This window comes from Crotalus tigris, unplaced genomic scaffold (genome assembly GCF_016545835.1).
Source record: "Crotalus tigris isolate CLP2741 ecotype Arizona unplaced genomic scaffold, ASM1654583v1 scf7180000018301.7375997, whole genome shotgun sequence".
Taxonomy (NCBI): Eukaryota; Metazoa; Chordata; class Lepidosauria; order Squamata; family Viperidae; genus Crotalus; species Crotalus tigris.
Window position 1 is genome coordinate 5,568,879 of NW_024096931.1, and position 14,193 is coordinate 5,583,071.

General features: G+C 45.1%; 1 protein-coding gene across 1 annotated transcript in view; it reads right to left on the reverse strand.

Annotated features, from left to right (window-relative positions):
* Positions 1-14,193, reverse strand: part of WDR90 (WD repeat domain 90) — a 49,476-nt gene that overhangs the window by 1,345 nt on the left and 33,938 nt on the right. Inside the window, exons 33-43 of the mRNA XM_039349803.1 lie at positions 12,701-12,891; positions 12,001-12,169; positions 10,642-10,753; positions 8,950-9,121; positions 8,726-8,848; positions 7,033-7,213; positions 5,911-6,041; positions 4,800-4,943; positions 3,465-3,584; positions 2,441-2,525; positions 1,057-1,210 (exon numbers count right to left, since the gene is read on the reverse strand). Of these exons, the coding sequence (XP_039205737.1) occupies positions 1,057-1,210; positions 2,441-2,525; positions 3,465-3,584; positions 4,800-4,943; positions 5,911-6,041; positions 7,033-7,213; positions 8,726-8,848; positions 8,950-9,121; positions 10,642-10,753; positions 12,001-12,169; positions 12,701-12,891 (1,582 nt within the window). The remainder of the gene's footprint in view (positions 1-1,056; positions 1,211-2,440; positions 2,526-3,464; positions 3,585-4,799; positions 4,944-5,910; positions 6,042-7,032; positions 7,214-8,725; positions 8,849-8,949; positions 9,122-10,641; positions 10,754-12,000; positions 12,170-12,700; positions 12,892-14,193) is intronic.

Here is a 14,193-nt window from a genome sequence, read left to right on the forward strand (position 1 = left end):
CTTGAGTGTCTGCGGAAGTATTGGGAAGGGAGGCAATTTAGCATCGTTACTACAAATGCAAAGAAATGTGGTACAGATAATTTTCAACTTACAATGGACCCCAGAAAAGGTACTGACATCCTGGATTCAAAGCTGCAATGGCTGCTCCCCGCCCGCAGTCACATGATCACATTATGGGCCCTGGGCGACCAGCCCACATTTAGAGCTATTTGCAGAACTCTGTGATCACACATGACCGCGAATTATTCTTTTTTTTGATGGAAACTAGTGTTCACTTCCAGTTGCAGCAAAAAAATGCCCATTGCAGACAATGGGTTTGCTTAAAAACAGGCAAATCCATGGTCATTAAATAAACCCTAACAACCAGAGAGATTTGCTAAACAGCTGCCACAAAAAAATGTAATAAAATCAGGTTGATCACAGGATAGCCTGCTTAACGACGGGCATGATTTACAACCATAATTCTGGGCTCAATTACAGTCGTAAATCAAGAACTATCTATCACCTAAATGTCTATGGAGATTCTCAGTCCCAAGGGAGCTTTTTCAAAGACTTCCTTTGTCTTTCCTTGGGAACGTTTCACTTCTCATCCAAGAAGCTTCTTCCATTCCACATTTCTTTGCAGTTGAACTGAAGAAGCTAATTTCTTTGCAGTTGAACTGAGAAGCAAAATTTCTTCAAGGAAAACCAAAGTCCAGTTGCCTTTTATAACAGGACTTTTGGGACTTCCTGTAACCTACAAAGAGGGATCCTGAAGCCTAAATAAAAGGGGAAGGTCTCCTTCCAAATCCTGCATGCTCCTAATTGACTGCTATGCTAGTGGCTAAATCCATTCTGACTGGGATTCAAGTGATAGCTCTGCTTTAACAGAGACCCCTGCTTGCTCCCACCCCACCCCCCAAGTTTGGGGCTGTTCAACCTGGGGCTAGAAGTTGCAGCTGGTCCAAGGTAACTGGAGATGAGTGTCTTTCCAGGGTTCACAAGCAACCATCATCTTAGCATGATTCCACTGGACCTCATGCCAGGGTGATGGCGAAGGGGCTGGTCTGCATTCACCTGCTCTGGACTTCCCACACCAGGATCTCGTTGTAGGAGGCTGTGAAGAGGCGTTTCCCGGAGGGGGCAAATCTGCAGAGGCAAACTGTGTCATTGTGTCCCCCGTAGTCCTCCGATTTCCTTGTGGTGCGGTCAATCAGCCTCAGCATACATTCTGCGCGGCAGAGAAAGGGATTGGCTTAAGAGAAGATACATTTACAGTTGGGTGGACTGCGGAAATGTCGTAGAACTACAGGGAAAGTAAAGCATCAACGGGAGTCTGGTCGCATCATTTCCAGAAACCATGCTGGCAGATTCCTCTGGACTTTTTACCATTCTGGGGATAAGGGACATCCCTGTCTTGTACCCTTTTCAATTTTAAATGCTTCTGTTAATCCCCCATTAATTATAATTTGTGCAGATTGTTGTTGATATATAGCCTTAAGAGGCATACAAAAATTTATCCCCAAAATTCATTTCCTCTACTACTCTCAATAAAAATTGCCAATCTAATTGATCAAAAGCTTTTTCAGCATCTAAAACTATCAAAGCAGCAGGGATTTGATTGTTCTTGTCCAAATACTCAATTAGATTAACCATTTGTCTTACATTATATTTCATATATCTTCCAGTTATAAATCCAGATTGATCACTGTGGATCAATTGCTTCAAAACTTGCATTAATCTATTTGCCAATATTTTTGAAAAAAATCTTATAATCTGTATTCAAAAGAGATATAGGCCTATAATTTTTGGGCTGGGTCAAATCTTGATCCTCCTTTGGAATCAGTGATATAAAAGCCGTTCTCCAAGATGGACGTACCTCTGCTCCCAACAGAATATTATTAAAAATTTCCTTCAATGGTTCTATCATATCTTCGAATAACATTTTATAATAAATTGCTGTTAATCCATCTGTACCTGGGGCCTTACCAACTTTTTGTTATAATATTGAGGTCATCTCGTTCTCTTTTTCACTGTTGATTTTATTGTTCTATTATTCTAAGAGTCAGGTTAAAGAGAAAAGCACTTAGGTACGCCATGACTCATGGAGGCAAGCCAAGCTACACGAGTCATGGACAATGTCTTTGTTTCTTTTAACTGACATGGGACTTTAAGCTCCAAACAAAGAAGACAACTGAAAGCTGCCCAGGGTCTAGATTTCTCTGGGTCTTCTTACCTGCCTCAAGACAACTGCCTCACTCCCCATCCTCTGCCACAATTTCAAGTCTGACGCTCTTAAACGGATGCTTGAAATCCTCAGCATCAATCGAAAGCTCCACTATCTGATCTGTTTGCACCGATGCTCTATTTCTTGAGCATCGGTAATAGGCTAGTAACACCCAGGGCCAACTAGCCTGGAGAGAAAATGACACATGACCGTTTCACCTCTCCAGATACGTACCGCTGAAGCCGACAGCGATGGTGCAGGCAACAGGAGACAGGCTCAGCGAAGTGGCAAAGGAAGGCAAAGGAATCGTCTCCAGGACCTACATGCCGTGGGGGGGGGGGGAAATCCCAGAATGTTAGTTTTCTTGGAAAGACGAACTACAATCGCTTCAATGTCCTTATTTGCAAATATGGACACGTAGAGGTGGAAAGTCTATATACTCCCCCTCCAAAACAGCATGAGAACAAAGATTAGCCTCTTTGCTCCCTGTGTTGGAGCAGAAACCAAGTAAAGTTCTAGTATTGATCAGGCAACTCTATCCAAAGAAATGTGACTTGCCTGATCAATTTTCATCTCAGGTTCTGCCTCTAATCCTAAGCACTAAACTAGACATGTCAAACACACAAGGCCCGGGGCCCGGATGCGGCCCGCGATGTGGTTTCACGTCCTGGAAACAGTGAGGGAATGGCCCCCGCTGCCTTGACCCTGGCCCAGGCTGGCCGGGAGCCAATGTACAATTTTGTGATGGCCATCTATGCTGAAACACATTCAGTCTTAGCTCCACAAGGCCATCTGGAAACAGCGAGGAGGCAGGAGAACCTTGAGCAGCAGCCTTGAGAAAGTGGGGCTGGGCTTGGTGCCGCGGGTGCTCGAGGGCCAGGTTGGGCATTTGACCTCTGCTGCCCAGGGCTCCGGGCAGCCAGCAGCACCATCCAGCCCCCCCCCCCCATGGCCTGAGAGGAACAGTGAGGCTCCTCCACTGGACCATGCCATGTTTTCTTCCTTGTTATCTCTATGGCCTTGAGTACTTTCTTATAGTAATCAGACTGTATTTGAACCTACTTTCAGCCAGAGTCGGATGAAGGGGTGTGCGTGTTTTTTTGTTGGAGGCTTGCTAGCAAACGTGGGAGGATTTGGGGAAAATTTGGAGCAACAGAAGAACTGAAGACTGAAGTGGTGTCATCTAGTAACACTTGGACCCCACAGATTCAACCACCAACTCTATGATGCAACCACTGGCAAAGACAACACGGCATACCTGTTTCTGTTGCAAGCTGTAGAAGAGGATCTCTTTTTGCAACCCAAAGCCAACGTAAGCAATAGTACTTTTATCCCAAGGGCAAAACGCTGCCAGGCTAGGAGGCAGAGGACTGGGAATCTGAAAAGAAAAAGATAAATGATCCGATGAGTGCATGTCGTCTGGAAAGAGCCCTGGTGGGGCAGTGGAACTTAGAATGCCCTATTGCAGGCTGACTCTGCCCACTGCCAGGAGTTCGATCCTGACCCGCTCAAGGTTGACTCAGCCTTCCGTCCTTCCGAGATCAGTAAAATGAGGACCCAGATTGTTGGGGGCAACAGGCTGACTCTATAAACCGCTTAGAGAGAGGGCTGTAAAGCACTATGAAGCGGTATACATGTAGTCCTCAGCTTACGACCACAACTGAGCCCAAAATGTATGTTGTTGTGAGACGTTTGTTAAGTGAGTTTTGCCCCATTTTATGTCTTTTTTTCCACCACATTTGGTAAGTGAATCACTGCAGTTGTTAAATTAGTAACACGGTTAAGTGAACCTGGTTTCCGCATTGCTTGTCAGGAGGTTGCAAAAGGTATGATCCCAGGACACTGCAACCGTCATAAATGTGACTCAGTTGCCAAGCACCCGAATAGAAATCACATGACCCTGGGTTATGCTGCAACCGTCGTTAAGTGTGAAAAACGGCCATAGGTCGCTTTTTTCAGTGCCGTTGTAACTTTGAACAGTCACTAAGCAAACTGTTGTAAATTGAGGACTACATGTATCAATCTAAGCGCTACTGCTAGTGCTAACCAGCCCATATGCAATTCAGAAAGGACATAAACAATCGTTTCTGCCTTTAGAGAGCTTTTGCTGATCACCCTTTTCAGAAAAGCTACTTTCCTAAGCATTTTCTAAGTATGGAAATTAAACTTATCGTTTTTACTTAAACAAATAGAGACATACACAGATAAATACCCACACCAGGTACCTTTCTTAGCTATGAATTATCGGATGGATGGAAACTAATCAAGGAGAGAAGCAACCTAGAACTAAGGAGAAACTTCCTGACAGTTAGAACAATTAACCAGTGGAACAACCTGCCTCCAGAAGCAGTGAATGCTCCAACACTGGAAGTTTTTAAGAAGAGACTGGACAGCCATTTGTCTGAAATGGTGTAGGGTTTCCTGCCTGAGCAGGGGGTTGGACTAGATGACCTCCAAGATCACCTTCAACTTTATTATTATTATCTTTCTGAGTAATTCATGGACCATAAATTGATCCAGATTTGAAACGTAAGCAAGGCCAACATTATTTGCCACGTGATGGAAATACTAGAGGCAAGTAATCTATTCTCACCTCAGGACCTGTGGGAGCTGGAAAGCTTAACCAATCGATGATCTCACATTTGTCCTTCAACCAATCGGAAATCCAGACACTGACACGTCGATCAGAGCTGGAAGCCAGCCAGAGATCGCTTCCTTCAGTCCCAAGTTCCTTGTACTGGAGAAAAAGTTTATGAAAATAAGAATTTCTCTTGTTTTTCTTTTGTTTTCCCAACCTCTAGCACAGTGCTGATGTAGGATCTCAGAGTTTTGGATGATACACATTTACAAATGGAATAAAGCTCTGTCTTCCCATCAAGGATAGACACAAACCTTGAGGACTAGTCACTCAACTCCAGATACAAATTAAGCTAGAGAATGTGCTTGGGGGCAATATTGAGAAAACGCAGAGGCTGGGTTTTAGGATTAGAGGAACAGGACAGAGTAAACTGGAGGAAAGAGAAAAGAGAAACAATATGGAAAGTTGGGATAGAAATTCTAGCCCCAGTGAGTATTGTTAAATGATGGCTACCTGTATTTGTTTATATAAATCCATTTTTGATCTCTTGGTTTGCTATCAGTCTCCATCTGGCTTTAACCCACTGTTGGTTCTGCATTTGTGCAGACCACATAGCTAGGTTATTGGTCTCTAGAATATTTTTATTTATTTTCCCTTCTGTAACTCTCTCTCTCTCTCTCTCTCTCTCTCTCTCCTTTCTGTCTCTCTCTGTCTTTCCCTGTCCCTGTCTCTCTGTCTCTCTCTTTCTCTGTCTCTTTGTCTCTCTCTCTCTCTCTCTGTCTCTTATGTCTCTCTCTCTTTGTCTCTCTGCTTCTTTCTGTCTCTCTGTCTCCCCGTCTCTCTTTCTCTGTCTCTCACTCTCTCTCTTCTTTCTGTCTCTCTCTGTCTCTCCCTGTCTGTCTCTCTGTCTCTCTCTCTCTCTTTCTCTCTCTGCTTCTTTCTGTCTCTCCCTGTCTCTGCTCTCTGTCTCTTTGTCTCTCTCACTCTGTCTCTCTGTCTCTCCTCTCTCTCTCTGTCTCTCTCTCTCTCTCTCTCTCTCTCTCTCTGTCTCTCTCTCTCTCTCTCTCCACCTGAATTCCATTTATCTGGTAATATACAGATGAGTAAAACCGTTCGCATGCCTTACCGGTTTTCTGGTGCAATGGATAACGTTAATGGCTGAGGGTCGGTGGTCAGTAAGGACTCTGATGGTCATCCCTGTACGTGGGCTATTAATGGCAATCAATCCATCCTTGCTTCCCGATAGGATGATTTCTCCTAGAGATAGACACAAGGAGTCACCAGTCAGGGGTAACAAATATGCACACATACACTTGTAACCGTCAACATCCATCTTGAGAATCCAAATAAAATTCCTGGGTCACTTTACTTCCGAACAGGTCACTGTTTATGGAAAACATTGCATGGTGTTGTCAAGGCAAAACTAACTCTTGAGTTTATCAGACACCAGTTCGTTGTATTAAACAATGATCTTCCCAGCCAAATGCCCAGGCTCTCACGTAGTCCATGTAAACAAATTCTCTTTGTTATGGGAACCATCTGCTTCAACTTCACACCTGTTAGGATGTCCTTGAAAAGTTTCCAGGCTCTCACAATCTTCAGTGGAACCAGCTAACCCGTCCTCCCCGCTTTCTCTAATGACAAGTTAAAACGAAGAGGCACGTAGCTGCCAAAGTTTCACCCTCCACAGTAACCTCTTCAGAAATACTTTCGGGAATCTTTTATTCAAGTTTGAAAACACCAGAATTAACACAAAGGTTGTGAGAGAAGCCAAGAAGAGAACATTTGATTTCATTTGTGGTATTCTATTATTAATCCAGATAATCTCTGTGCTATACAAAAACAACCTAATAAAAAATAAGTGTATTAAAACTAGCTTTTAGTTAGACTCATTGGAGAAAGCAATTATGTTTGGAAGAGTTAGCAGTAAAGGGAAACCAGGCCGTCAAAAGAACATGGTGGCTGGACACCATCAAAGCTAACACCAGACAGAGCATCGAAAACTCAAGGAAGTAGTGCAAGATCGGAAGATGTGGAGAGACCCGGCCCATAGGATCTCCAAGAGTCGGACACAACTGAATGGATAACATCCATCTGTTAGTTTGGCTACATCTCCCATCAGCCAGTAGGGCAAGGGCAAAGTTGGGATCTTAGCTTGGGAGGGTTGGAAAAGAGAAAAAGAACCAGGCCAAAGGAGAAGACAGCGAGAACGGTGACACCCAGCTCAACACTGTGGCTTGTTCCCTACCATCTGCAGAATATCCAAGTGCCATTACGGCTAGGGAATGCGGGTGCATTTTCAATTCCATCTCTGTCCGGGAAATGCTGAATAGACGGATGGTGCCATCGCTATAGCCTGCCACAATATGATGGCTTTCGACCCCGTTAATGGAGGTGGGTACAGGGCTCCAGGCCAAGCACAAGCAACTCTAAGAGGAAAAAGACCGGGGGTTAGCGATGCCCTAGCCACAACCAGGTGAGAGAGGGGAAGGAATAGTGGTCCCACTTTTGTATCATGCGTGCTGTCAAGTGTAGGGAATCGGGAGTCAGAGAGCTTCAAATGACCACAGGTTTATTGTATGCTAAAGTTCTCGACCAGAATCTGAGTTACTAACAGTCAAAGCAAACTGGCAGTAGATAAGAGTCAGTGGAACTCAAGGTGGGCTGGACTGAGATCTCTTGTAGGTCCGAAGGAAATCGAGACTGATGACCCATTTGACCCCTCCCTCAGGCTCAGCCTGGTCATCTCCTACATGTACTATTGACAGTGTGTTAAGAAGGATTTGAACACAAGGGCTTCTGCAGGATCGTCTAGAAATGTTTATGTATTTATTCTTTGATTTATATCCTGCCTTTATTTGCACGACTACGGGCAGTGCACGTCATGCTCCTGCCTCCTGTATACCCCATAACAACAACCCTTTGAGGTGAGACAAACGGACTGGGCCAAAATCACCCAGCCAGCTTTCAGCTCTATGGGAGGACTAGAAACTATAGCTCAACACTATGCCAAATTGGCTCTCAATAAATAAATCCTGAAACTTTTAAATCAACCCGCAGAGGAATTGGGGAGTCCCACAGTAACAAATAAACCAACTCATGTAGAACTCAGTTTAGCCACTAGCCAAAACCTGGGACTCTACACTTCCAGGGTAAGCAGCCAATTAGCAGCATGCTGAGCTTCCTCCCACTGTCTTCCTTGGCTTAGCTTTGTGACTAGTCCCAGAAATGTGGGGTACATTTTCCAGATCTCCTATATGTCTTTTGCATCCTGCACAGCTCCAAGCAACTTCTAGCAAAACATGACTATTAAGATTACTCTATGTCCCAAAGGTACTGTTCAAAAGGCAACTGGACTTTGTTTTTTTCCCCTTGAAAACATTTCACTTCTCATCCAAGAAGTTTCTTCAGTTCTGACCCGAACAGCACTTTGGGACAAACATGACCTGGACGACCGAGAATCTCCATAGAGGTCAGGCACAAGCAACAAGAACCACTTGTGAATGCCCTCAAGTTCTTTACTGTTGTCCCAAAGATGCTTTTTCACGAAGCAACTGGACTTTCTTGTTTTTCTTTTTTGCTTCTCACCCAAGAAGCTTCTTCAGCTCTGACTGGATGGTGGGGAACGGAAGGATGAGAAGTGAAACGTCTTCAAAGAAAAACAAGAAAGTCAGTTGCCTTGTGAAAAAGCATCTTTGGGAAAACCATGACCTGGGTGACTGAGCATCTCCATAAACATTTTTTACGGTTAGTCACCCACATTGTAAGGATCTGCCAGTTTGACTACATTCCGTTGGGAACGGCCAGATAAGGCTTCGGGGATTCTGGGAGAGGTCAAGCCGGTGCCACGTTCTGCAGTGCAAGGACTCCAAGCTCACCCTCTGCCCCTTAACACCTCCTCCAGTCTAACTGGAGAGTCCACCACATCCTTCCAAAATTACCTGATTGAGCACTTGAAACTGCACCACCAGCTCCAGGCTAGCCAGGGACCAAACCCTGACGCTCCCGTCCTCTGCACAGGTAGCAAAATGAGACTCTCCGGGACTGAAGGCCACCTCACTCACCTGGAGCAACAGAGAACAGATGACAACTGTCATCTCAACAAGGAAGCAGCTCACGTGATTTTGATTTATCCGTGACTGCCAGGATGTGCTCCAAGGCGAACCTTGTTCTTGTGGCCGCTGATCAGCCGGATGCTGGTGTTCTCTGTCCAGTTGATGTACCACAAAGTCCCTGCGGTGGTCCCAACAATGCCCATGTCCATGCCATCATCAAAAGCGGCACTCACAATGGTCCCATCAAGAGTGATTTCCTGCTCCAAGAGAACGGAGTTAGATCTACAGGAAAGAGCCCAAAAGAAGAGAAATTAAACATATTCCACTTTAGCTTCACAGCTGCTATCATCAGGCTTGCAGAGAATAAATCCTTTTGTCTGTCTTTCTGTCTGTCTGTCTGTCTGTCTGTCTGTCTGTCTATCTATCTATCTATCTATCTATCTATCTATCTATCTATCTATCTATCTATCATCTGTCTCTATCTATCTATCTATCTATCTATCATGTCTCTCTCTATCTATCTATCTATCTATCTATATACACACAGTGGTACCTTGATACTCATCGTTAATTGGTTCTGGGACGCACAATGAGTACCAAAAATGATGAGTACCAAACTAATTTCCCCCCTAAGGAATAATGTAATAAATCACAAGGCAGCTGACATCAACAAGTTTTATTTTATTTTTTTTCAGAGTTTGAGCATTCTTTAATATTGCTCCATTTTTTTATATTGGATCATAAATCTGTCTTTTCCATTCCTTAGGCCAGGGGTCTCCAACCTTGGCAACTTTAAGACTTGTGTGATGAGTACCAAGCAAACGATGAGTACTAGGACAAAATTTTCATGTCAAAATGCGTTGGGTACCAAATTCGATGAGTATCAAGGTACCACTGTATTATGTGTGCCCTTGAGTGTATATATATATATATCCACACATGCATACATTTACACACAAACACACACATCATTATAGTGTAAGGTATCCCTGCCCTTGACAGGGGGTTGGACTAGAGCAGTGGTTCTCAACCTGTGGGTCGGGACCCCATTTGGGGTCAAATGACCATTTCACGGGGGTCGCCAAACAACGCAGTCCGCCATTTTTCCCCTCCTTTTCCTTAGCTGTGCTACTCCCTTTTATTCTATTGGCTTTTGAAAGCCAATAGAAGAGACTCTCTTGAATAGAGTCTAATTCTATTGGCTTTCCAAAGCCAATAGGAATTGTCCAGGCTGTCTCTGCCCTGCTGAGCCCATCAAAAGTGCCATTCTGCAAATGGTGCTGCACCAGTTGAGTAGTCCTCGACTTACGACCAGTTGAGTAGTCCTCGACTTACGACCGGTTGGGGTCGCGGCATTAAAAAGGTTGAGAACCATTGGACTAGAAGATCTCCAAGGTCCCTTCCAGCTCTCTATTCATTTTATCCTATTCTCTATTCTATTCTATTCTATTCTATTCTATTCTATTCTATTCTATTCTATTCTATTCTATTCTATTCTATTCTATTCTATTCATTTTATCCTATTCTCTATTCTATTCTATTCTATTCTATTCTATTCTATTCTATTCTATTCTATTCTATTCTATTCTATTCTACTCTACTCTACTCTACTCTACTCTACTCTACTCTACTCTATATCTGCTTTACTTGAGGGAATGGTCTAGTCAGGAAAGTGGGAATGCCGTAAACCAACAATCGTCTTTCACAGACACGGTGGGAATAAGTGAGACAAGGAAGCCCCAGCAGCTCTCTGTAAACTGGCATCCCCAGAACCAACCATTCACTCTGCAGTCCCTTCAAACCTGGCATCAGATCCTTTGACTCTCAGCTCTTGGACTGCAGCCACTGACCAAATCTGGATCTTCTTGGTATTGCTGCCGCTGACCAGTCGGTTATGGCGGCACTGCAGTACTCCTAGAGAAGGAGAGGGTTATTTCTGTTAAAACAGATTTCCTCCAAATACTGCTGGAGACTGCAGAGATCAGCCCACCTGGTTAGAGATGAGAAACTAGGTAGAGCATTAAGGATAGGAGGACTGGGATGCTCCCGGGGTGACTGGTTCCAGCCATCACTTCTGCAGTTCTTGGAGAGACCAACTGCCTTTTAAACCGGATCAGGAGCTAATGGGGGCTCCAGGATGGCGGTACCCAAACTATCTTTCACTGAAGCACCATCAATACTAGCATGTGTGAAATGAAATATCATTAGTCCAAGAGTCTCGTGACTCTTTTTCCTGCTATGTATTCAAGATGGACTGTGATTAATACGTATGTTTATATCAGTGGTGGTGAACCAATGGCACGCGTGCCAGAGGCGGCACTCAGAACCCTCTCTGTGGGCACGCGCGCCATGCCCCGGAGATGGCAACCATCCCTCTTCGATCCGCCACCCGCTAACTCGCCGAGGTCCCACGTGGCCGGATTCATCCCAGCACGGCTGGTTTCCTCCCCCCCCCCCGTCCCATCCCTCCTGGCCTCGCATGCTCTCCTTTTCCCAGGCATGACCCACTGCATCGTCTCCTCAGCTGTCGGCCAGCCATCCAGCTCAGAGGCAGCTTCTCTGAAATGCTGGCGGCAGGCTGCAGAGCCCCAGAGTGCGCCAGGCAAGGGGCCGGCAGGCTGTGGCTGCTGACGGACACTGTCGGCCCCCGTGTGCTCGCTGGCCTCTATGTGTGGGAGCCGATAGTGTCAGGCAGCAGCCACCCCCGCCCCTGCATCACCTTGCCTCACCCCGCAGGACGAGGCAACTCCTGCCCACCGCCCCACCTGCCCGAGACCCCCTGGATCTTCCCCAACCCTGCCCATCCCCCACAGGCGTCTCTCCTCCCGAGCAACATCAATGTGACCATGCCCATCTTGGCCACACCCACCGTCTGCCATGACCACCACAGCCACACCCACCCAATGGACCACGCCCACCTGGCACCTGGCGATAAATAAGTGGGTTTTATGTTTGATATTATTCTTCTATAACTTGGCGTTTTTGGATTTTGCTGCCGCCATTGTGTTAATATTGTTGTTCTCGGGAGGGTGACATTGTTTGGTGGGGGGCTCCCGTTCTTTCGAGAGCGGTGCATCAGGACTTCACTTTAACATGCGCCTTTGTGCACACAGCCAAATGACAATAAAGGCTATCTTGTCCTATTATACGCGGAGACCCACCAATCTCGCCATCCACAGCCTCCCAAGTCATGAAGCAGCAATTCGTCTCTGTGTCCCAGGTGCAGATCTGTCCTGTGCTAGTCCCAGTGTACAGGAGGCAACCAGAGCTGTAGCACATGGATGTGAATTCCACCGCACCAACAGCATCAGGAGCAGGGACTCGCTGGACCTAAAGGAGGAAGGGAGATTATGCTTAATCGGCACTCCAAAAGTAGCCCTGAGCTGCCTCGGATCTCTTATGAGTCACAAGGCTGAAGGCTTCTCTTTGACGATGGTCTACAAGAAGTCCTCAACTTACAACTGGTCACTTAGAGACCATTCAAAGTTGCAAAATTGCAAATTAATGTACGTTTAAAGTGACAATGTTATTATTCTATTCTATTCTATTCTATTCCTTATTCTATTCTATATTTTATTATATTCTATTGTATTCCTTATTCTATTCTATATTTTATTCTATTCTATTGTATTCCTTATTCTATTCTATATTTTATTCTATTGTATTCCTTATTCTATTCTATATTCTATTCTATTCCTTATTCTATTCCCTATTCTATTCTATTCTATTCTATTCTATTCTATTCTATTCCTTATTCTATTCTATTCCCTGTTCTATTCTATTCTATTCTATTCTATTCCTTATTCTATTCCCTATTCTATTCCATCCCATCCCATCTACCTCAGGGAAAAATATACCTACTTTGAGGCTGATATCAGAGCCCTGTTGCTTCATCAGCCAGAAGGTCACAGCTCCCGTCCCCACGCAGGCAAGTTGTCCCACAGAAAGTGGATTAAAGGCCAGGTCATGGACTGGCTCAGCAAGACGGGTGGAGGTCATCAGATCATAAGTCTGAGTGTTCCACAGGGCGACGACTCGGTCTACATAATCTCCTGCAGGCACAGAAGCAAAAGGCCAATCTGTTTTTTACGCACACATGGATTTATTCATTAAATCTCGTTACCTGATAACTCTGGACTTCTTTTAGCATCTGAGTACCAGGGCTTTTTTTGTCATAGAATGCCCAGAACGGAGTTCCGGCACCTTTTTGGGATGGAACCTTGTAGGGTAGGCAAGGCGGGTTGTATGACATGTGTGAGTTCCGGCACCTTTATTTATTATTATTATTATTATTTTTACAAAAAAAGCACTGCTAAATACACTTTGTTTTTCTCAGATTCAAACTAAAATGTGCATGCTAAAATCTGCTCGTGAAAAATAAATACGAGGACGATATTCAATCCAACCCAGTGTTTCTCATCTTTGGGAACTTTTAAGATGTGTGAATGTCTATGGAGATCCTCCATTGCCCCGATCAGGCGCTTGTCAGGACCATCATGCTGGTGTCCCACCATTCGGTTGAAGGGAAGGGGGGGAAAGGAAGACTGTTGGCATTCTCCACATACTTTCACTTTTGCAGTATCCGCTTGGGAATCAGGGAGGGGGATCGTCTTGGAGAAGAAGCAGTCTCCTTCCCAGCCGGTTCCAACCTGGTTCTAAGGCCATCGTGTCCTGAGGGTGACCTGTTCTCTGCCTTGCACCTCAGCGTTCTCAAAACAACCATGCAGCATCACATGGGCTCCACGGAGAGGAGGGGGTCAAGTTGTTCTCCAAAGCGCCGGAGGGAAGGACGAGAGGCAATGGTTGGAGGCTGACCAAGGAGAGGGTCAACCTGGAATTGGGGAGAAGCTTTCTGGCAGTGGGGACAGTTAATCAGTGGAACAGAAATTGCCTTCAGGAATCGTGGGCGCTCCATCACTGGAGGTTTTTGAGAAGAGACTGGACAGTCACTTGTCTGAAATGGTGTGGGTTCTCCTGCTTGAGCAGGGGGCTGGACTGGAAGACCTCCAAGGTCCCTTCCAGCTCTATTCTATTCTAGTCAAATTGATCTTCTATTCTAGTTATTCTATTCTGGCTGCCAGTGGACTGGTCATGGGGTTTGGGTTTGGGAAGCTGAAAAAAATTGCTTTGTGCTTTGCGAGGGACTCTTAGATTCCGCCTGACTTGACTGCATCCACTTTCCCTCAGTAAAAGTTATCCTGATTAACCTTAATGGAGTCAAGAGTTGTGCTTTCCTGGGGCAAGTCCTTACAGTGCTTTTCAAAAGACAGTTGGATTTTCTAGGGTTTTTTTTCCCCTTGAAAACATTTCGCTTCTCATCCAGGAAGCTTCTTCAGTTCGAAGAAGAAAACTGA